General features: G+C 34.6%; 1 protein-coding gene across 1 annotated transcript in view; it reads left to right on the top strand.

Moving 5' to 3' along the window:
• The first annotated feature begins 518 nt into the window (after positions 1-518).
• Positions 519-22176, top strand: part of LOC128991615 (ero1-like protein) — a 58341-nt gene continuing 36683 nt past the window's right edge. The window contains exons 1-5 of the mRNA XM_054414656.1: positions 519-773; positions 4628-4747; positions 5972-6055; positions 7009-7074; positions 7821-7897. Coding sequence (XP_054270631.1) covers positions 654-773; positions 4628-4747; positions 5972-6055; positions 7009-7074; positions 7821-7897 — 467 coding nt within the window. The 5' untranslated portion in view covers positions 519-653. The remainder of the gene's footprint in view (positions 774-4627; positions 4748-5971; positions 6056-7008; positions 7075-7820; positions 7898-22176) is intronic.

The raw sequence follows: 22176 nt of genomic DNA, 5'->3' as shown, positions 1-22176 counted from the left end.
TGCCACACTTTTGAAAGTATGGATTCATTGTTGAAATAGGTTGGAAAACTCTTTTAGTTTCCCATCCTACCTTAATTTTCTCTGTTTTCATTTTCTTTTTTTGTTGTTTCCCACCCAACATTAGTACCGTCGTTGTAAAATAACGAAATGTGTTTATACAACGATATATGACAATATATATGACGATATATGAAATGATATATTACGAAATGAGCTATGAAGTAATATCAGTTTTAAAATAAAATAACACGTGGTGTCATATAACTGGACAAGAGCACGGATTTAATGAATTCGTAGGACCATAGATAAAACATACGTAGGACGAATCAGATTTGTGTTTTGAAGTGATGCAGGACTGCAACTTTATAGGTCCTTGGACCAGTGTTGAGCTTGTTAAACTTTGGTGGTTTTGACTTAGTTTGACAGCAACAGCAAAAAAAGAGCATCCAACAACAGTTTTTACTGTTTTAGTGTTTTGTTCTGTTCTGTTTCTGTAATCTGTTTGTTTGCTGCTGTCGTATCCAAAGGGTTGTCAAGTTCGTGTGTTTATTTAGTTAGTGTTTATGTCGGTTAGAGGTTAACGCCGCATTTGTAATTCGTTTGTTAATATTCTAATTATATTCGGTGGATAAATAGAACACATTTCAAGTTCCATGGCACACTGGACTTTATTAAATAATGATTTTAGAATAGTTTTGTTTATTGTGTATTTTTGTTTGGTGAAAGCGTTCTTTGAAAAGGAGGCCAAGAGAGGAGACCTATGTTTCTGCCAGGTGAAGTTTTCTTTATTTGTTAATTCATGGTTTATAATGGTGTGTAATAAACTACTTTATTTGCATGATTAGACCACCTAGCGACTAGCGACATACAATACCGCTATGCTTTGGAATTAAGGTACTCTCCCAAATTGTAACTGGAATTTTATAAAATAGGCCCAAAGTTACCTCCCACGACCTCCCTAACAAATAAATGATTTGAATGCTCTTATAGCCTAACTTATAACTAATAAAAATTGACACAAATGTAGGCCTACATTATGCAAAGTAAGTTAAGTGCAATTTATTTGTAAGTTGTTGCAACTTCTAAGTGAAATAGAGGGATATGCCTTTATATTTTCTGTCCCTGAGGAATTCAACATTTAAGGTTGATTCCCACATACCTGTTCCGGCACAGACCAGTTACAGTTAAGTCTCAGTTGCATCCGCAATTTCTCTATCAACTGTCAGTAATTTGGTTTCAGTCAATCTCCCGTCACTTTATTTAGGTACACTTCCATATCTGTTGGCACAAACTTAATTGATGTAGGACTTAAACATCAAACACTGTAAATAAAGGGGTACACTTTCATATCTGTTGGCACAAACAACCGAATGAGTAGGGTAATATCGATTATTCGATTGAATAATTTGATATATCGTTTGGTTAATAGTTTATAGTTTGATATATTGTTTGTGCCAACAGATATGGAAGTGTACGTCTAGTTTAAGTCCTACATATACTCACAGAACAGTTATATATTATATACTTAGAACAGTTTCATTTTATAATCAGGGGCCCATTTCATAATAAAGTACAAACTAATATTATTAGTAAATCAGCTGATCGCCCAATGCAAATCTAATGGAAATTACAAGTTACAAGTTGTAACTTGTAGTTTATTATGAAATGGGCCCCAGCTGGTAATTAAATGTATAATGTATTTAAAATAGTAAATTTAGGACATAAAAACTAAAGTTCAACCTTTAACTTAATAAAACACAATATTCTATCAAATTTTCATCTTCCATCTTGTTGATTGTTAATTAATACCGTAATTAAAATAGGTACACGTAGCCTACCTACAAAAATCACTCTTTTCTAACCTCAAACACGTCTGTCAGGCATCCGAACAAATCAAAAATATCAGTGAGAAGAAATATAAAATTGATTGACGGACGCTGGCAGAGCGACTGATGGAACTGCGTCGGATGAGTGTAGATAGCGCAGTAGAAATCTAGACTATTAAAGAATAGTTTTTTTATTACTGTTCTGTGACATGCCGGAATATGTGTGAATTGACATTTAACCTGCCAAGCCAAGCATGTTCTAAAATCAAGAAGTAAATATGAAACTGTTGTGCTAAGTTACGGTAAAGCTTTTGATTTATTGCCATATGCCCAATTAACAAATTGACAGTTTTATTTTATCTAACTTGAGGCAATTTCTTTGGCCTTATTATTGAAAAATCATACCTAAAATACAACCTACTTCCAAAGTCTAACATTCAAGCCATAAGTAAGTTAAGCCTTGCAGCATAAGTAGGCTTACAACACAAATATGCATTTTTTACATTTTTTGCTACACAATAAGTTATAAAGTTTACCGTACCAAATAATATTTAATTTGATTTTTACTATTACCGTACCGGTATTTTGCAGTTTACACATAGGCTACTGTAAAGAGGCCTTATTAACTAATCTGAATACACTTAAATACTGACTTTCTTATTTAATCTTGGAATAATAAGTTCCCTAATTTATGAAGTCTTTCAATGATGTGTCATTATTGAGTGGTACATTACCATCAAGGTGATTCATTCACTGTTGACTCGTTTATCATTTTGGGATGTCTCATATGAGGTAGACAATGCCATTGTACAACTAAAAGTTTTGAACTGTGTATTCACAGGATTGATTGAATTTAGCATTAGGGCCTCTGTAGGCTAGTAAACTTATTAGTGATTAGGCCTTAACTGACCTTGAGGGCCAAAAGGGTTCGATAAGTTACTACAATATTTATTGTAATTTATTTTGAAATTATTCATATGTACAGTATCAATGTCTTTTGTGACCTGAGCAAAGCGTTTGATTGTGTTGATTTTAAAATTCTTATAAACAAATTACAAAATTATGGGTTTCGAGGGCCGTCTCTACAATTCTTTTCATCTTACCTAAACAATCGTAAACAAATAGTAAGTATTAATGGCAATACGTCACAAGAAAAGAATGTAAAATGGGGCGTTCCCCAAGGCTCAGTCCTTGGTCCACTTTTATTTTTAATTTATTTTAATGACCTTCCATTGGCAGTAAAGAGTCAAACTATTCTTTATGCTGACGATACAACATTTTTTCATGTAAACCCCAACATAACTGAACTAAAAAATCTTGTCCATGAAACAAAGCTAAAAGCATCAAATTGGTTTAATGCGAATGGATTTTTGCTTAATGAAGAAAAAACCCAAAACATGATTTTTACACTAAAACAAATCCCCACGATGAGTGATCTAAATAATAGCACAGCTGTAAAATTTTTGGGCCTTCAAATTGATAATCAACTTACATGGAATGCTCACATAGATTATTTATCTTCAAGATTGTCTCGTGTGGTGCATCTTTAAGATCGTCTGGTAAATCAGGTTCCTAAGAAATATGTAAGGACGGCCTATTTTGCGTACTTCCAGTCAATCATGAGATACGGATTGGTGCTTTGGGGTGGTAGTGGTAGAATAAAAGAAATTTTGACTCTCCAAAAGAGGGCTTTAAGAGCTATGACAGGGACGCACCCTGATCATTGCAAACCTCTTTTAATAGATCTGCAAATTCAAACTGCAGTAAATTTGTTTATTTATGATCTGATTGTTTATATATTAAAAAACCCTGAATATCTTCAATTTAATAATCACAGTCACAACACTCGTTTTAAAAATACTGCGCTGTTAGAATCCCATCGTCTTAGTAAAACTAGTAATTGCCACATAATTTTATCAATTAAAGTGTATAATTCAGTAAAAAATAATATAAATTTTCATTCAATTAACAAATTTAAGGCTATGTTTTATAATTATCTACTTCAGAACCCCTTTTTATAGTCTGGATGATTATTTTAAACTGGGAGAAATTGTCCTTTAGTTTGGTTTTAATTTCAGTTAAGAATGTGAATGGAGTTGAATGTTAATTGTAATATTTGGCCTGTAAGAGTATTTTGTTGTTTATTTTAAGACTTGGTTTGAAAACTGCAAATAGACTTTGTCAATGATATGTAAATGTATCCTTATGGCAAATAAAGATTGATTGATTGATTGATTGATTGATTGATTGTAATACGGTACCATATCCTAGTCTTTGAAGTAACTTATATTTATTTTTCCTGTTCATGCATGTATTTATTGTGAAGTGAGAGTCGTAATCTGCAATCTTTATCTATTCCAAGTTTTCTCGTAAATGCTATCTTGGGCCCATGCATTATAATCCTAGTTTTATTTTGTATGTGTAAACCATCCTTGCATTGCATGTTGTATGATTTGTAAATTGGCTACTTGCCGTTGAAATAAATAAATAAAAACATTATGCCCTTAAACCTGTTATTATTCTTACACATTGCAGAGTGAATTTAAAATAGGTACTGAACTGAATACCTCTTAACCAAAATAGGGCGTAGGTTGTTTAGGATAGGCCTATTCCACATTTTTGGACAAAAACCGGGTCTCCAGCTGAATTGACTATATGCGACCAAATGAACGCTTGTGCAAGTAGCGTTCTGTTGAAGTTACAAAATCCTCTTGTCATAGGCCTAAGGTTCACTTTCATTTTCTTGTAACATTAACGTAATTCATTAACATTCTTAATTTTTAACTGTAACATGTTTGCAGCTCAAAGGTCAAGTCGGGGATTGCAGCTGCTCCGTTGGAACTGTGGACCATTTCAACAATGTCAAAGTCTACCCAAGATTGGCCAGCCTCATTACCAAAGAATACTTCAGATTTTATAAGGTATGTTTTTTACTCCAAATTAAGGAAACTCAATTCGTAGACGTACCAGTAAAAAGCCCAATCTTAATTTAAAACCATTTTGTTTGATCGTGGTATTGGAAATCATATGTAAAAAGCTATACATTTTAAAAAAACTGTATCTTGCTCAGGAATAAAATTGAGGTAGGCAGTTCATAATCTTATAAAGACTAGGACCGTGGCATCGTCCTGTAATCCAGCTACTTGGAGGTCATGAATTGTGGATATTTATAGGCATGAACAGTGGATGCTCACTGGTGTGGATTAACGTCCACACTACTGAGTACTACGACTATCTGCAGTACTATCCTGATTACACCAATTCGTTAATTACAAACACAGAGAAGTAAAATATAGAGGAAACATTCAATGGTACACTTAAGTCGTGTCTAGCACCAGTCGCTTGTGTCTAGTTCAAATTCTATTGGTCGTTCCCTACCGCTCTCCTCTCACGCCTCACCTTATATACTATAGCGCTCACGCTGTAGGAAGAGCCTGTGTAGTACAACAGCTGTTGTAAACAACAGCTGTTGGGGCTCTTCCTGAGCATTGTATGGGTAGACACGTTATTGTGAGGATAGAGGAAGTACTATTGAAACAGAAAGTAAAAAGGCTACAATTTTATCAAGCTTTCAAATACAACTCATCTCTATCTCGGGTCAAACTCATCTGCTGGACTAACGTGAAAGACTCATTCAGTGTAAAAAGTTCTTGGACCAATGCCAAATCATCAGGGTTTTACTTTATATTTTGATTTATCCAAGATTCTACTTACTTGTGAACTTATTACATAGGCCTAGGTAATAATATCATTATGCATGTGTGTTCAGAGCTAATTTTGGGTGGTGTGAAGCCCAGTGCTAACTTCTGAGCTGGACCCTTATGTACTACCGGTACCAAAATAGTAGCATTTAAACAATATTAACTAAAACAAATCTCATTGTATCCCCTCTTTTTCTTTTTTGTTATAATTGAAGGAGTTAACGTAAATCACAGTCTTTTTGCAATTTTTAGTATTTTGCACCAAGAGCACTTTTAAAGGTGCGGGGGCTTTGTACCTTTTGCACGTGCCAAAGGCCGTCTATGTTAATGTGTAGAAGACTAACTTTCTAAACAGTTCAAACATAGATATTTAATATTTAATTTTAAATGCTTGCCTACAGTACAAGAACTAACCAGGTTTTGAAATGTTGATTGTGATTTAAGGTTAATTTGAAGAAAGATTGTCCATTTTGGTCGGACAACAGTAGATGTGCAATGAGATACTGCAGTGTGGAGCATTGTCTGGATGTAAGTAGTTTGTCTGGTTTTATAAATATATATTCATAATCTTTGAATATTGATACAACTATACAATTCATTCCCATGCCAAAGTTGTTTAAGTGTTACAATAAAAATCCTCGTAGTTGTTGTGAGCCAGACAGATCGTACTGATCTAAAATACTTATTGCTGTCGAACACACAAACATTTTTGCCAAGTCAAACTAATGGAATGACTTATAGTGAGCTATAGGTAACTCTGTTATGACCCATAACTTTGGTCAGCCACAAAAAAGGGTATAAAATAGAATTTTAAACACTAGTGTGAACTTAGCGTTCTCACTCAAGCATGTTTTTTAAATAAAAATATGGTGACAGCTGGTCTATAAAGATGAGATGTCTTTTGTATCCAATAGTCAGTGGTTCAATACAGGGTTCATAAAAAACAATTACAGTAGAGAGTCGAAAATCCGAACGTCAAAAATCCGAAACGTCAAAAATCCGAACCACTCCTGAGGGTTTAAAAATATTTAATTAGCACAGAGACAACAGATGTTTTACAATTTTGCGGGCCAAACAGTCAGCGCCTGGCAGGGAAATGAGAAAATCCGAACAAATCGGTAATCTGAACTACCTACGGTCCCAATTGGTTCGGATTTTTGACTCTCTACTGTAATAGGGTTAGCTGATTGAGCAATCTTGAAGACTCCTTATAAACGTTTGAATGAACAATGAGCTATACTGTACTTAGTAGGGTAGTTATAAATGAACTTTTTAAGTCCACTAGCAGCATTGACCATTGCCCAAAATGGAATATTTTGGGGGGCAACCCCTGTTTTTTTTTTTTAAACAAAATAGCAGCCATTTCACATTTTTAAATCTTTTAAGTTACTTGCATTGTTTGTCTGCAGGTTTTCTGTGACAGGTTAATAATCTTAAGACAAATAGTATGCTTTGTTAATTTAAAACTATTTTATTTTCAGGATGCTCCCCCGCTTATAAAAAGTTACTCGTCCAGAAAGAATCAAGTTGAAGACATGAGTGTAAAGGTAAGAGTATAACTGTTTGTTTATAAACCGAATAAAGAGGATTATGCTTTCTTTTATTTTTAAATAACACTGATGGCTAAAACCACATTATAAAATTATGATACTATAATAATTGTTAAGATATTTGATCTCACCTCTGTAGTCCAATCAACCATCAACCAAAGGATTACATATTTATAATGGATATTGTGTATAAAAGAAAAGGCTATGAATAAATTGAAACTGGAAAAAATATTTCATCAATATCAGTAAAGAGAAAGTTTAGAGGTGAAATTATTTGACATTCTTTGCTTGGAAGTTGGATTGAATATTTCTGACCATCAATATTTTTAAGTCACAAACCTCTCCATATTAACTTAAATTCTGTGATTTAAATAAGGAAATTTTCCTGTTTTAAAATAGTTTAAACAAATTGTGTGTTGTTACTTAAATCGTCAACTTAAATTGTTGGTGGGTAGGCGATTGTCCGCTCCTAGTCTTAAAACCATTACGACGAGGAGCTGACATTGGCTTGGGGTCTTAAGGCATAATATACTCAAAAAAAAATTTGATTGAAGATGTAAGTACGGTAATTGCAATATTTCATCATTCAATTTGTGCTACAAATCTTGCAAAATAAACAAATTAGTTGGACTATTTTTATTTTTGTTACTTTTCATTTTCATGAGATTCTAACAATAGCCTTTACATACTAACGTTCAACACTTAATTATTTGCTTGTTTCAGTTTATAATGTGTTGTTTTAGTATTTGGAGCCGTACGCTCAAGGAGAGTGTGATTCCGACTTGAATGCAGAGCTAGGTTACCTCAACACAACAATAAGGTTTGTGCTTAAGATTGTAACGTTAGCATGGTGTCTACTCTCCGGGAAATTCGGGAAAACCGGGAAAACTCCGGGAATTTTTTCTAACCTTGAAATGTCCTGGAAAACTCCAGGAATCCACCCAAACCTCCGGGAATCCGGAGCCTGGTCATCAGAATTGTCGGCTAACAGAAACACTACCGCTTTTGTTGCCGAAATTGAAACGAGCATTGGAAGCATCGGAAACGATTATCGGTGTCGCCGAAACCGCAGGATATGCTCACGGGTATTGCCGCGATCGCGGGAGACGATTATCGGTGTCGCCGAAACCGCAGGATATGCTCGCGGGTATTGCCGCGATCGCGGGAGACGATTATCGGTGTCGCTGAAACCTCGAGATAAGCCTACGGGTGTTGCCGCGATCGCGGGAGACGATTATCGGTGTCGCCGAAACCGCAGGATATGCTCGCGGGTATTGCCGCGATCGCGGGAGACAATTATTGGTGTCGCCGAAACCGCAGGATATGCTCGCGGATATTGCCGCGATCGCGGGAGACGATTATCGGTGTCGCCGAAACCGCAGGATATGCTCGCGGGTATTGCCGCGATCGCGGGAGACGATTATCGGTGTCGCCGAAACCGGAGGATATGCTTACGGGTATTGCCGCGATCGTGGGAGACGATTATCGGTGTCGCCGAAACCGCTGGATATGCTCACGGGCATTGCCGCGATCGCGGGAGACGATTATCGGTGTCGCCGAAACCTCGAGATAAGCCTACGGGTGTTGCCGCGATCGCGGGAGACGATTATCGGTGTCGCCGAAACCGCAACATATGCTCACGGGTATTGCCACGATCGCGGGAGACGATTATCGGTGTCGTCAAAACCGCAACATATGCTCACGGGTATTGCCGCGATCGCGGGAGACGATTATCGGTGTCGCCGAAACCGCGAGATATGCCTACGGGTGTTGCCGCGATCGCGGGAGACGATTATCAGTGTCGCCGAAACCGCTGGATATGCTTACGGGTATTGTCGCGATCGTGGGAGACGATTATCGGTGTCGCCGAAACCGCAGGATATGCTTACGGGTATTGCCGCGATCGCGGGAGACGATTACTGGTGTCGCCCAAACCGCAAAATATGCACACAGGTGTGGCCGCGATCGCGGGAAACGATTCTTGGTGTCGCTGAAATCATAAAATATGCGAACCTGTTTTGCCGCGATTGGTTGCAGGTTTTGACGAGACTGTAAGATATGCTCACCGGTATTCCCACGATCGCGGGAGATGATAACTGTTGTCGCCTTACCTACCAGTTATACTGTTTTATTATGTTGTATAAAATATCATTCTTTGGAAAAGTTTTGTTTCAAATAAAAATAATTAATAATTATTAGCGGGTTGCAATTAGTTGAGCGGGTTGCGATTAGTTGAGCGGGTTCCGATAAAAGCTCTTAAAATTCAGGAATTTGTCTTGAATTCTCCTGGAAAACTCCTTGAATTTTTCAAACCAGGTTTAGTAGACACGATGCTATTCCAGACACGGCTAGATTTAGGCCTACCTTGGTCTAAGCGGACTTGTGGAACCCCCCCCCTTGAGTCTGAGGGACTTCGCTTCAAACCGATAAGTGATAACTTGTAGTAACTTGCCATTAGAGTAACCTCACTTTAGATAATTAAGTTGTTTGGATATATTACTTGTCTCAAAAAGGGTCCATTTATTTAGATTAATAACTTGTTTACATTATCTGATTTTTGCCAAAGTGCCTTAACCATTGAGATTTTGTATAGATTTGTATTGTATCTTTGTTGTCAACGTCATTATTCTGATTTCGAGTACCAACATTTGTTTGCTATTAACTCTTGTACCTTGTTTGAACTTTCAAAAGTGCCTTAAACACAATCATTGATTAAAGTTAATTGTATTCTTTCAGAAATATCATTCTTTTTATTGATCTCCTTAAACTTGTCTAGGTTAGTGGACAATCAAACAACAGATTGCAAGTGTGGCTTAGGCCAATTCTTTTCAGTACAGTTAAACAGATTTTGCCTAAATTTGAGAGGTATTAACCTTGCTTGGTTGGATAATTTCCTTCTGGTATCTTATTATCTTAGTCTTAAGTCAGTTGGTACATATTTATTTGAATAATATTGGGTAATGTATATTTGCATAATGTATATTTGCATAATTGTTTGAGATTGATCAGGTAGACTTACTAAATACAGTAGGGTATTGATGTTACGGCATCAGACATGAAAATCGGGTTAGGTAAAGTTTAACTCTCTGCCTTACTACCATAGCAACCACGAGAAGAGTTTTTCTCTCCGTTGTAAACTCTCATGAGAGATCTCCAAACGGAGTGGCGCCCTCTAAACCGAGCTAGTACCAATAGACCCGGTTGCTATAGAAGTAAAAGGTTAAAAGGAAGATATTTGTTAGTGAACCCGACCCATCTCCCTGAGCAAAGCCCGGCACAGCAGTTTGTGAGGCTGCAACTTCCCGCTCCTGCTCTTGTGATGTATGTTCTCACGCTGTCCCACCATCTTTTTTTAGGCCTTCCTGGTTGTCTTCTCCCGCTCGGGAAGAACTGCTAGTTACTTAATAAATAGATGCTCTTTCGTACAAAAAATTTAATTTTCAATATTTACAATTTTGACAATCAGCATTCATGTGTTATTAAATAATGTGTGTAGATGATATATTCTCCATTTATACATTTATTTGGGCGTCATCTCTTGTTTTCTTATAAGTTCGTAAATCTGAAACAGATGGTTCCCAAACATTAGAGTATTTATTAATTGTTTTTATTGTAAAAATGCTAGGTCTCTGCTTTTGAAAATTATTAAAAAAATTTGGATTTCTTTTTTTGCATTTTTTCACATTTTGCAAAAAAGAAACAGGAGGGATTCCTGAAATTTTATTTTATTCTAAATCTGCTTTCTTTTCTGAACAAAAAAAAGTATGAATATGACTAGGTTATCAACAGTACTTTAGGCACTGCGAACTTTTAAAAAACCTCTGCAAAATGGCCAAAATTGCCAGGGCACCGGGCATTTCTGTGTACAATATAGTATTGGCTGCTCATCAGGGGTGCCCATCCCCCCCAAAGCTCACGTCGCAGAATCCCCCCCAAATTCGTTGTTAACCTATGCCGGAAGGAAGGTCTGGGGGTTAACCCATAGTTATGTTTATAATGCGGGGAGGGAAGGGGTGCCCCCGACACTTCTTTAAATTTATGGGAATTTAAGCGTTTGAATCAAACTTTTAACCCAATTTAAATGGACAATTTCCCTTTAAAACTCTAGTGGCAAACTATTTGTTAGTTTAGTTTTAATTTAAATGAGTTGGATTTTTTTTAACATGCACACAATTTGAATCAAAATTGGCCATGTAGTTTTTTTATCTGATTTTCCATGAGTTAATACGTTTTAAAAGGGAAAATCACAAAATTTGCAATAACTTTTGAACCATAATTTTTACGGCAAGAGGGTTTATAAAATTTTTGTCATAGTCAAAGAGTATAACATGTTAATTTTTAATCAAAATCGTTCGGGCCAATTCTGAGAAAATTTTATTCATCCATTATTTTATAGGGTTTTATGGAATATCACTATTAAAAATCCAAAATGAAAAAAAAACATCCGGAGAGACCATGGATTGATACCTAAATACCAAATTTCATCAAAATCGGACTCGGACCACAGGCGTGGTCTGTAGCTCTGTACCATACATACACATATACACACATACAGACAGACAAACACATCACTTCGAAAACCACTTTTTTGGGATCAGGGTTTTTACATAAACAATTCTTTTACCATATTAAATTGTAGGGGAGAAAGTACTTGAAGTTATGTCAAAAAGTTTGAGATATTTTCTAAATTGCCCTTTAATCCACTTCTGAGTTTGGTCCTTTTAAATAAGTGTAAAATATTCAGTCTCAAAAATATTACTAGGCCTAAACTTAATAGTATATTTCGTGCCTAGGGCCAAAATGAGGTTTTGCTGGTTCAAGGTAGTTTTTAAGTTCGATACGAGGTCGAGGACTTAAAACGATCGAGAACTGCAAAACCATTTCAGTCCGTGGTACGAACGCTATTATTCACCACCACACACTATACCCTATTACCACTAATTCACCTCAATGATAATGCACTGCACACTGATATAGTCAACACAACTACAACTTTAAGGTCATGTGGATAAATAATTTGAGGAATCAGCAAAAATAATAATAAATAGTTGTTGGCAGCGGTGACAATAAAAAAACTCTATTGCAATACTATGGATACTGATTGTGTATTTAAAGCGGGCAGCTGATTTTGCCCTAGGGATGTAAAAACCTGCTCGATCCCCGAATGACGATGACAGCTGGCATGGCCTGCAAAACGTAACTTTCAGCCACCAATTAATGTACCTATATGTAAAACTGTTAAAAACATCATAGTGTGGTAATAGTATATTACGTTACTAGTCCTAAATCCCGTGCGAGACGAAGTCGAGTAGTGTTTTTTTTTATACGAGTCCGGCCAACACATTTTGGACGAGTGACGTACGATAGTTTACGCCATACTACTAAATCCGTTCAAATCCCTATATTACCACCAACTAAAGGACTAAAAATCACTAGTCATAACCTCTAAGAGGGGTTATGTTTTTGTTATAACCACTCATTGCCACCCAAATACAGTATAATCAGCTGATTGGTGTTCGGCAAAACTCATTACAGTACAGTAGTACTGTATGAAACCCCATTTGATTAAGGACAAACAGCTGTTTTCTGGACTAAATCCTTGCATGGGAAGTTCGTCAAAATAGTGTAGTGTGGCGTAAAAAAATAATTATATATCTATTCTAAGACTAGTAAAATTTGTTTGAAGCTCTTTCTAGATTCAAGAAAAGACAATAACAAATACAGTTTAATTAATCCAGAATCATGTGTTTCAGTTCTTGAAGTTAACGTAAACACATAGCCTATCAAAAACCTTAATTAAATTGTCACAGTACTGTATGTCAATTTCTTCCAATGAATAAATGACCCAGGCATAATTATTTGGGAGAGCCAAAATATTATCTCGAGCTTTCATGTTGTTGTTCATGTTGTAAAAATAGCAAAATGATTATCATTATCATTATACTGGTTTTTTATGAATAAAGAATATTGTATAATAAACAAACCTAAAAAACCATCAATAGGTCCTCAAGGCAATGAGACTATTTGAGAATGAGTTCATAATGAAAGGTAAAAACAAACTCAAATTGCAGATACAATTTAATAACCAACCATAATCCTTTGACAGCAGTTGGCATGGAGTTGTTCTCACTGTCAAACATGATACGAGTCAGAAAGTGGAAATCTACATAAAAGTATCTATATATTTTATAGCAACTATAAAATGATTTATTAATCAAGATAAAATGTCAAACGGGATTTTGATTGCATAATTACCCCAGTAATAAATTAAGGAGGTCGTAAAAATTATCTGATTAATCTTTTATGTGCTTTTAACCAACCACTGGCTTGAATCCCCCCCAAAATCATAAAATCCCCCCCAAATAAAATTCTGATGTCGCATTTTGCGACATCAAACCCCCCTGTGGGCACCCCTGCTGCTCATATTTATTTTTAACATAATCCAGGTCAGGACAGTCCTAGGGTCCTAGGAGGGGGGGGGAATACCAAGGCGAAAATGGTGTTCGGATTCCACTATAAACTGTTGGTCCCATGGTTTTCATTAGCTGTATGGGCTATTAATTAACAGTTGTGTCTTAGGAATATGTCGACCTTAGTCACTAACAAGACTACAACATCGCGTCACTCATCCTACACTCATCTCCATTCATACTTGGCTTAAAATACCTACTTTGTATGGTTGCCATTTCAATGAAAAGTATTAAGGTATTAACATGGTATTAAGTATATTAATTATTAAGTGAATTACCTTCTTTTCATTTATCCTCAATTTTTTGCAGATGTCTTGTATGTCGTTGCTATCCAAATTACTTTTCTTTATTATTTTATTTAGTATACGCTGTTTAGATTTTTCAAAACTCTTGAATTTTTTTAGAACAGATGTTCTTTTTTTTCGATAGTAATTTTGTCTTGAACACCAATTGTATGAAATAGTGTACGAACAAAAAGTCTTGTTAATTTTGGAGCTCTGCCCCTGATTACTCCAACTATTACAGCTAAGATGAATGCCTTTTCTGCAATGGTTATTTTGATCTGCAACATACCAAAAATAAATTTGTAGCCTGATTGTAGAGATCAATAATTGGTAGTATTTTAAAATCCTAGAGAAATTCTGCTGTCATAGAAAACTGCATCCTCGGCTTGGCATTGCAGCCATAACCAAGATGCCGTACGCAACGCAGTACATTCTAGTCAAGCAACTCTAACCAACGATACACATTCAAATACACTAGAACTATAGACACTACAAATAATGTTGAAACAAGTAACAATTATCATCATATTTTATTAGGAGAAATCAAGTTTAACTTAATCTCGGTTAACTTTAATCGGTGGGTTAAACTTAGGATGGCTTTCCCCACTATTTTGTCATGAAAGTTTAGTTTAACCCTGGTTTAACCTAGATTTCTTTGCAAGCAACAATGTTGGCAACACTGTTATGCAATTTTGTCTGCAATATTAGCTGTTTAGCTCCCCACTATGACATATCTGCCATTAATTTTCTCGAGTTTTGGTTATTTGTATATTTGAATCAAGTTTCGTGTCATTGTCTCCAATTGTTTACATCAAAAAGAAACATTTTTATTTGCAGGCGACTGCTATTATATTTAAGCATTTCGTTACTTGTGTTTAATTAATCTCAAACTTAATCAAACAGTAGGCCTACTGCACGCATAAAATAACTGCATTAATTACAATCATGTGAAAATAAAATGTTGGGAAAGACGCAAAATTAATGTTTGTGGATTAAAAACTAGAGCCTAACAGCCTAACCTTTGTAATGACAGGCATAGGCTACTCAGCATTAGATACGTTCGATCAATGTTTCTAAACTAAATTTAAATTTCAGGCTTAGGCCTACTACAGTAGTTGTTAATTCACACATGATAATAGGCTAGTGGTTAGGCCCGAATGTTAACTAATATTTACTTTTGTGTAACGTAAGAATCGTGTTAAAATAAAATCAAACCAAAAGGCTTATTATGAGCGATTAAACTTTCCAACCAATGTTGCGTGTCTGTGGACAAGGTAACCTATCGATTGTACACAACTACAATACTACCTACCGAAAATATAATAATTTAGGCCTACTTTACGCATTTAAAAACCTTAAAACCATTATATCTGTAGCCTTATATTTTTAAATTTGAAATAGTCATGAATTAATTGTCTACATGGGTTCTGGTTTGCTATTTCTTAATTTATTTCCAGTTCAGTTTATTTTAGGCTATGTTTGACAAGACAAACGTCAAACAAGGATATTTTTTGTCATTGCCGTCTGCCGAACGTAACTAGTCAGCCAAGAGCCAATCAAAATCAAGCTATTCTTCTTCTCTTCTGGTTTAACCCATGAATCGCCAGTTAAACCAGCCTCACCCGGAGGGTTAACTTAAACCTAGTTTAAACGGAGAAATTATTTTGGGGAAAGTGGATCTGAGGTTAAACTAGAGTTTAAACCACGATCAGAGTTAAACTTGATTTGGGGAAAGCGGCCCTTAGAGTAGTACACAGTTGGTCACGTGACATCACACTGTCTTTTTCTGTCTGAAGATCCAGATCCGCCATCTTGATCTTAGGATTAAGATAGAACCTAGAACCTACACTGTCATTAACCTCAATAACGTTTGTTTCTAATGAATTTCTATCGATTTCCAGTCCATGAAAGAGAACTGATTCTGGGATTTCTCCAAATAAAATATGATGATAATTGTTACTTGTTTCAACATTATTTGTAGTGTCTATAGTTACTAGTGTATTTGAATGTGTATCGTTGGTTAGAGTTGCTTGATTAGAATGTACTGCGTTGCGTACGGCATCTTGGTTACTAGTATCATTGTTGGTTGTAGTAGGCCTAGTTCTTAAATTATATGCTTTATCTTCCATAATATTTTATAATATTGATTAATAATAATAGTTCAATATATGGATGAGGTGTTGTGAATGATATATAGTTATGGATATGCACACAAGGTTAGTTATTCTTATGTTTAAAATTTAGGCTGAAATAGGCCTATTACATCGAGATAGGTTTGGAAGTTATTTTGTATTGGCTAATATCACATAAGCTACTTTTTTGCCACACGTTGCAGGCGCCAATGCAAAGTTCTTTAATCTTTCCTGTAAATAAGTAATAAATAAATGTCCAGGGTTTACAATGATGAATACATATAAACCTTTTATTAGTCAAATTGTACAAATAAGTAGGGTTATAAATTTAGATGAAACTCTTAATCTCAGGGTTCTAGGAATGTGCCGGCTTAAAGTAGGCTTATGTGATGTTGGATACAGTTCAATTTACACTTTTGAAAAGAAGAAAGTTCAAATTTTGAATTTAGTAAAATTATAATTTAGGTAAAAGTTCAAAACGGCAAAAGTCAATAGAAATTTTGGAATGTGAGTAGGCCTATTTAGCAAAGTACAAGTTCAATTTGATCTCACCCAAAAGTTTATAGTAGTCTTCTCCACAAATATATTTCTTGAGGTAAAAATGATATGTATTAAATAATTGAGAAAATCTTGATATTTTAAATACTGTTAAGTTAATCACCAATTAAAATTTTTAAATCATCTTCCTGTCTTGCTTCTTCATTACTTATTCTCAATTGAAAAATCTTGATTCTTGATGTTCAATTTCATACATCTGTTTCAACAATTAGTTCACTGGTTTCTTGATGTCACTATTCACTGTTACTTTTATGATTGGTTGATATTATATGAAGAGTATTTTAATTACATTTTTGAAAGTGAAAGAGAAAAATAATTTTGTAAAATAATTCAAACTGTATAAATAACTTCCAGTGATTATAAATGTAGCTTATTAAATAAATGACAGTGTTTGATGAGAATGTGAAATATGGAAATTTACAATAGGTGGAACCTTTTGCCCTTTTACTGCATGTAAACACATGTGATAATTTAGAGGTATGAATTTAGCTAATAGTAGGCCTAGGTGTTTGGATACATAACACATGGTTTATTAACATTCAACTTATATACAAATTCAAAAGTAAACAATAGGGATAATTTTGGAACATCTCGCTAAAAAACATAATTTGATTCATTTTTTAACTCTTCAATTTAAGGTGTATTTCCCCAGTTATAATTATATAATCCTATATATTTTGGTCTAAGAACCTTAAGTGAAATCCCGGCTTTCATTTAAGCTATTAGTTATTCAAATCGGACGATTTTCAAAAAACGGAAGGTGAACAACCAACATAAAAAATATTTTTCATAAGGTTTTTCTATGATTAAAAATCAATCTCTCCAGTATTGTTTATTTTTTTTATATGTTTTAGACTCAAAATAATCAGTAAATTATATGCTTTAATTTGAGCTATTGTCCGTTTGAATCAGTTATGCTCAAGATATCATAAGTTTGATTATTTCTCGGATATTATATTTATTTTAACGCTGCGGAGCAGCATGGGTCCTCTAGTTTAATTGATTTTTCTTTGATTAAATATTGTTGTCAACAATTTGCATTTGTGTTTAAAGTGCGTTTCTTATGTTAAGTGTGTGATTCTAATGTTATGAGCTTAATATGTAGGCTACCAAATATTAGTTATTAAAGTGGTGTATGGATTTCATAACCATTATTTTACTAGAGTACGTTGTATTTAACCACAATGGGCTCTGTTGCTAGTCTATTAAATAAATAACATTAGGTTTAACGAAACGAGTACCAAGGTTTGCTGCTACAAGGAAACTAATTAAGTGTGTTTTTAGTAAAATATTAACTGTTTAGTATAAAATAAATAAATCTGCAAAGTTTTATCAAAATATATCTATAAACAAAGAAACTACAACTTTTTACCATATTCTCCATAAGAATAACATGAGGATTTTAAATTTCCAATGTTTTGAATTTTCCCCGTTACCAATAATCGTACCAAAACCCTTTGATATACTTAACTATTTGTTTTTTAAGCTCTTTAAAAAGGTCTAGAGAGAAATTGGAAAATTTTACGTTTTAAGGGTCAAAAATGGCAAAAAAACAAATTTTTAAAGTAGGCCTATAAAATAACTTATAAATAAAAAACTTAAAATGCCACGTTTTTAAACGCACCTTTTTTCGCCCATAGTGCATCACTGTTAACAGTATATTTTAAATTCAACCATTATATTCTTTTCCAGCATGAAATGTTCTATAATTTGATACCAAACCAGATTTTTTAACAATAATTTAAAATTTTACACTTTTTTTTTAAATGGAGGCCAAAAAACCGTATTTTGCGTAACAGTACAAATGTATATTTTTAGTATGTTTTTTATAAGTGTATTACATACCATTTCTAACTGGAATAATTTATGTTGCAATTAGTTCCACCTCAAACACTATTTCTACTGCATTACTAGGAGTGTCGGAGTTTCTATAAAGGCCCAAAAGTTATTGACTAAACAATAAACATCTGTCTACAAATTAATCATCTATTATCTATTATACTAGGTGAATCCCGTCGAAATCGACGGTTACTTTCAATGCTGACATTAATTCATCTAACTGCGATAAATTGGGTGAAATATACATATTTTGAGCATTTATTGTTGTTTAAAGAGTAATAAGTGTAAAACAATAATGGTAATTTGGTTCATCATTCAATGAAAATATTCCCCATACAGTACGTCATCGGAGTTATTATTAGTATGTTATATGGCATCTCTTCCTATGGAAGAACCTTTAAATAGTATTAAAATCGTATTGGTGGATCTTTTGTAGTTAAATACTTTCGTGATTTCATCAGTTTAATATGATCTCAATCACTATAGCAGTCAACCCTGTGGCCAGCAACATCCCTGTGCTGAGAAAATAAATGGGGATTTTGTGTTTCAGCTCATTATCATGAATAAATAGTTCAAATTATCGTAACATGGGTTGTTTCCATGGAAACCCAATGTAAAACCTTTGTAAAACGGTTAGGGTTTATTTTCATTTTTGGTTTTGCCCAGCATGATCGGACTATGGGAACAGGGTTTTATGGGGTAAAAATTTGTTTTTCCTATTTTTGACCATATAAACTTAAAATTTAGCGATTTCTTTCCATACCATTTTGTAGAGCTTAAAAAAACAAATAGTTCAGTATATTAAAGCGTTGTTATGCGCCTAATGGTTACGAAGAAAATTCCAAAAATCTGTAAATTTAAAATGCCCATGTTATTCTTATGGAGACTAAGTAAACTGTTGTAGTTTGCTTGTTTATGAACATACTAGCTGTACCCGCGGGCTTTGCCCCGTTTAACTTTATAAGTGAGCTTGTTCGCATGGCTCAATCACATCCTGGTTGAAGTTTGTTCGCTACGCTCACTCACTTTTAGGCTGGAGCTCGTTCGCTGCGCTCACTTGCCTTCAGGTTAGCTCGTTCACTACGCTAACTCGCCTCCAGGTTGAAGTTCGTTCGCTACGCTCACTCACCTTTTGGTTGCAAATTAGCAGTTGTCATAAATGTAATAGAAATAATAGTTCTGCACCCTGTTGGTAATCCTTGTAACTTTAATGCTATTGAACATCATAGAAAAGAACCAACTTGTCTAATTCAAACAGCTGTTAAGATTCATTAATTCCATTTAAATATGAGTACTCATAAGGTTAACATGGGAAACTCCAGAGCCACTGGGGCGGAGCCCGAGAGTCCGATCAGAATAAAAACAGCTTAGTTTTCCTATTTAATGCCTAAAGAATCAGTGTACCAAATTTTAGCCTCCTAGGTAAATGGGAAGTAAGAGAATTAGTGATGAGTGAGTCAGTCAGTGAGGGCTTTGCCTTATATATATATAGACTGGATGAAGTTCGTTCGCTACGCTCACTCACCTTTAGGTTGGAGCTCGTTCGCTCCGCTCACTTGCCTTCAGATTAGCTCGTTCGCTACGCTAACTCGCTTCCAGGTTGAAGTTCGTTCGCTACGCTCACTCACCTTTTGGTTGCAAATTGGCTGTACGGTAGGATAAATTTAAAAAAAATAATAGTGCTGTACCCTGTTGGTAATCCTTGTAACTTTAATGCTATTGAACATCATAGAACAGAACCAACTTGTTTAATTGAAACAGCTGTTAAGAAATTCCTTTTAAATATGAAAAATCATAAGGTTAACATGGGAAACTCCAGAGCCACTGGGGTGGAGCCCGAAAGACCGATCAGAATAAAAACTACTTAGTTTTCCTATTTAATGCCTAAACAATCAGTGTACCAAATTTCAGCCTCCTAGATAAATGGGAAGTGGGAGAATTAGTGATGAGTGAGTGAGTGAGTGAGTCAGTGAGGGCTTTGTCTTTTATATATATAGATTTTGATCAAATTTGGAAAATGCATTCATTTCATACTAAATTATTACATTTTACAAAAAACACCTTTTTACTCTCCCTGTTGCAGCAAACCTAAGTACTCGTTAAACTTTTATTTAAATAGGGAATAAATGTGATATTTCTAAGGAGACATTTTAGTGTAAATCCAATCAGGGAAATGGAAATTCGCTTAGTCTGCAGGATTGCTGCGGCGGGGGTATTTTTAATTGTGTTTCAGTTTGTTATCATGAATAAATAGTTAAAACAAGGTGAAACCCGTCGAAATCGACGGTTATTTTCAAGGCTTACGCTAAATCATCTATTTGCGATAAATTGAGTGAAATTGTACATATTTTGAGCATTTAGCATTGTTTAAAGATTAATAAGTGTAAAAACAATAATGATATTGATATTAATTGCATTAGTTACCAAATATGGTGGATCATTCAATGAGTAAAATATCTCCCATACTGTACGTCATTGGAGTTATTAGTATATTATCTGGTATCTCATCGTTTGGAAGAACCTTTAAATAGTATTAAAATCGTATTGGTGGATCTTTTTTAGTTTAACACTTCCGTGATTTCATCAGTGTAATGCAGATTAATCTATGATTTTATTTGAAAAAAATACAGTACTGTATCTGTTTGTTGGGAAGACACGTTCTAAATTCAAAGGGAGGTATATCCGTTACAGTGTAAGTTTGATTTTTCCTTCGTCACGTCGCGTCAGTTCATATCGTACTTTTGTGCTAAAATGAATAACCCTCTATCACAGTTTTGAGAAATTTGTTGTGAGGTTAATGTTAAAGCTGGAATTCCTTGACATGGGGGATGTCAGTTAGCTGTCTCGGCCATATCAATTACATAAAGTTGTCAATATAATCTCTCTACGGAATTTTAGGTGTAGTGGAATATACTTGAATTGAAGTTGGCTTTTATTCTTAAACTGTTAGGGGCGTGCTCATTTATATGCGGCTTCATTGGCAACAAATAATACAAATGACATAGCAATTAATGAGGCATTTCCAAAAAGCAAAAATAATGTAAATTGGCTGTCACGTAAATATTGACGTTTACATGCATTGTTAATCAACGTATCTTATAAAGGATGATGTGATCTAGTTTAAAAGGAATATGACCTTTCTGTCATGACATGCAGTATGCAGTAGCTGCTTAAATATTATTTACTCATTGGGCCATATTTACAGCCAAAATACTGTGTTATTTTCAATAACATATGGGTAAATTACATAGATTTTTTTGCTGCTGATCAGTGCACTTTAAGAATATATATTTTAGAGATAAATTAAATGGTTTTTGTTGCTGAGTAGCGCTAGTAAACATGCACAACCCTTTTCGTTAGTCTAATAACATTCAAAGGCTCTCTAAGAATTCAAGTTCCTATTTGTATACATATTTATATTATGTTTTCACTAAGCTGAATGAATACATCGAAGTAACCTCTCTGAAAAGTCTGCAGTATGCAGTTTTCCAGCTTAATGACTTTCTTTATCATGCAAATATTTCTACATAAATATTGTAAAATGTTTTATCCAGTTGCTGTAAACTACTATTATTTTAACAAAATATGGACACGGCTCAAATGGGCATCATGCCCTTCTGCAATTGTAGGCTATTATTTTGTATTGTATTACACAATTGAATATTTTTCCAATGATTGAAAACATGTATGACAATAATCTCATGAAGCTATGATGATCTGTCTAGAACAATATGATAAAAATAAAGACAAAAATGGTGAAAAGGAAAGGGCAGGCACCAACCCGTAAAATAGATATAAGGTCAATAAGAAATAATT

Source organism: Macrosteles quadrilineatus, unplaced genomic scaffold (assembly GCF_028750875.1).
Source record: "Macrosteles quadrilineatus isolate MER2022 unplaced genomic scaffold, UCM_ALF_1.0 Scaffold_4__1_contigs__length_99947679, whole genome shotgun sequence".
NCBI classification, from domain to species: domain Eukaryota; kingdom Metazoa; phylum Arthropoda; class Insecta; order Hemiptera; family Cicadellidae; genus Macrosteles; species Macrosteles quadrilineatus.
This window is presented reverse-complemented; position numbering and strand designations above follow the sequence as displayed.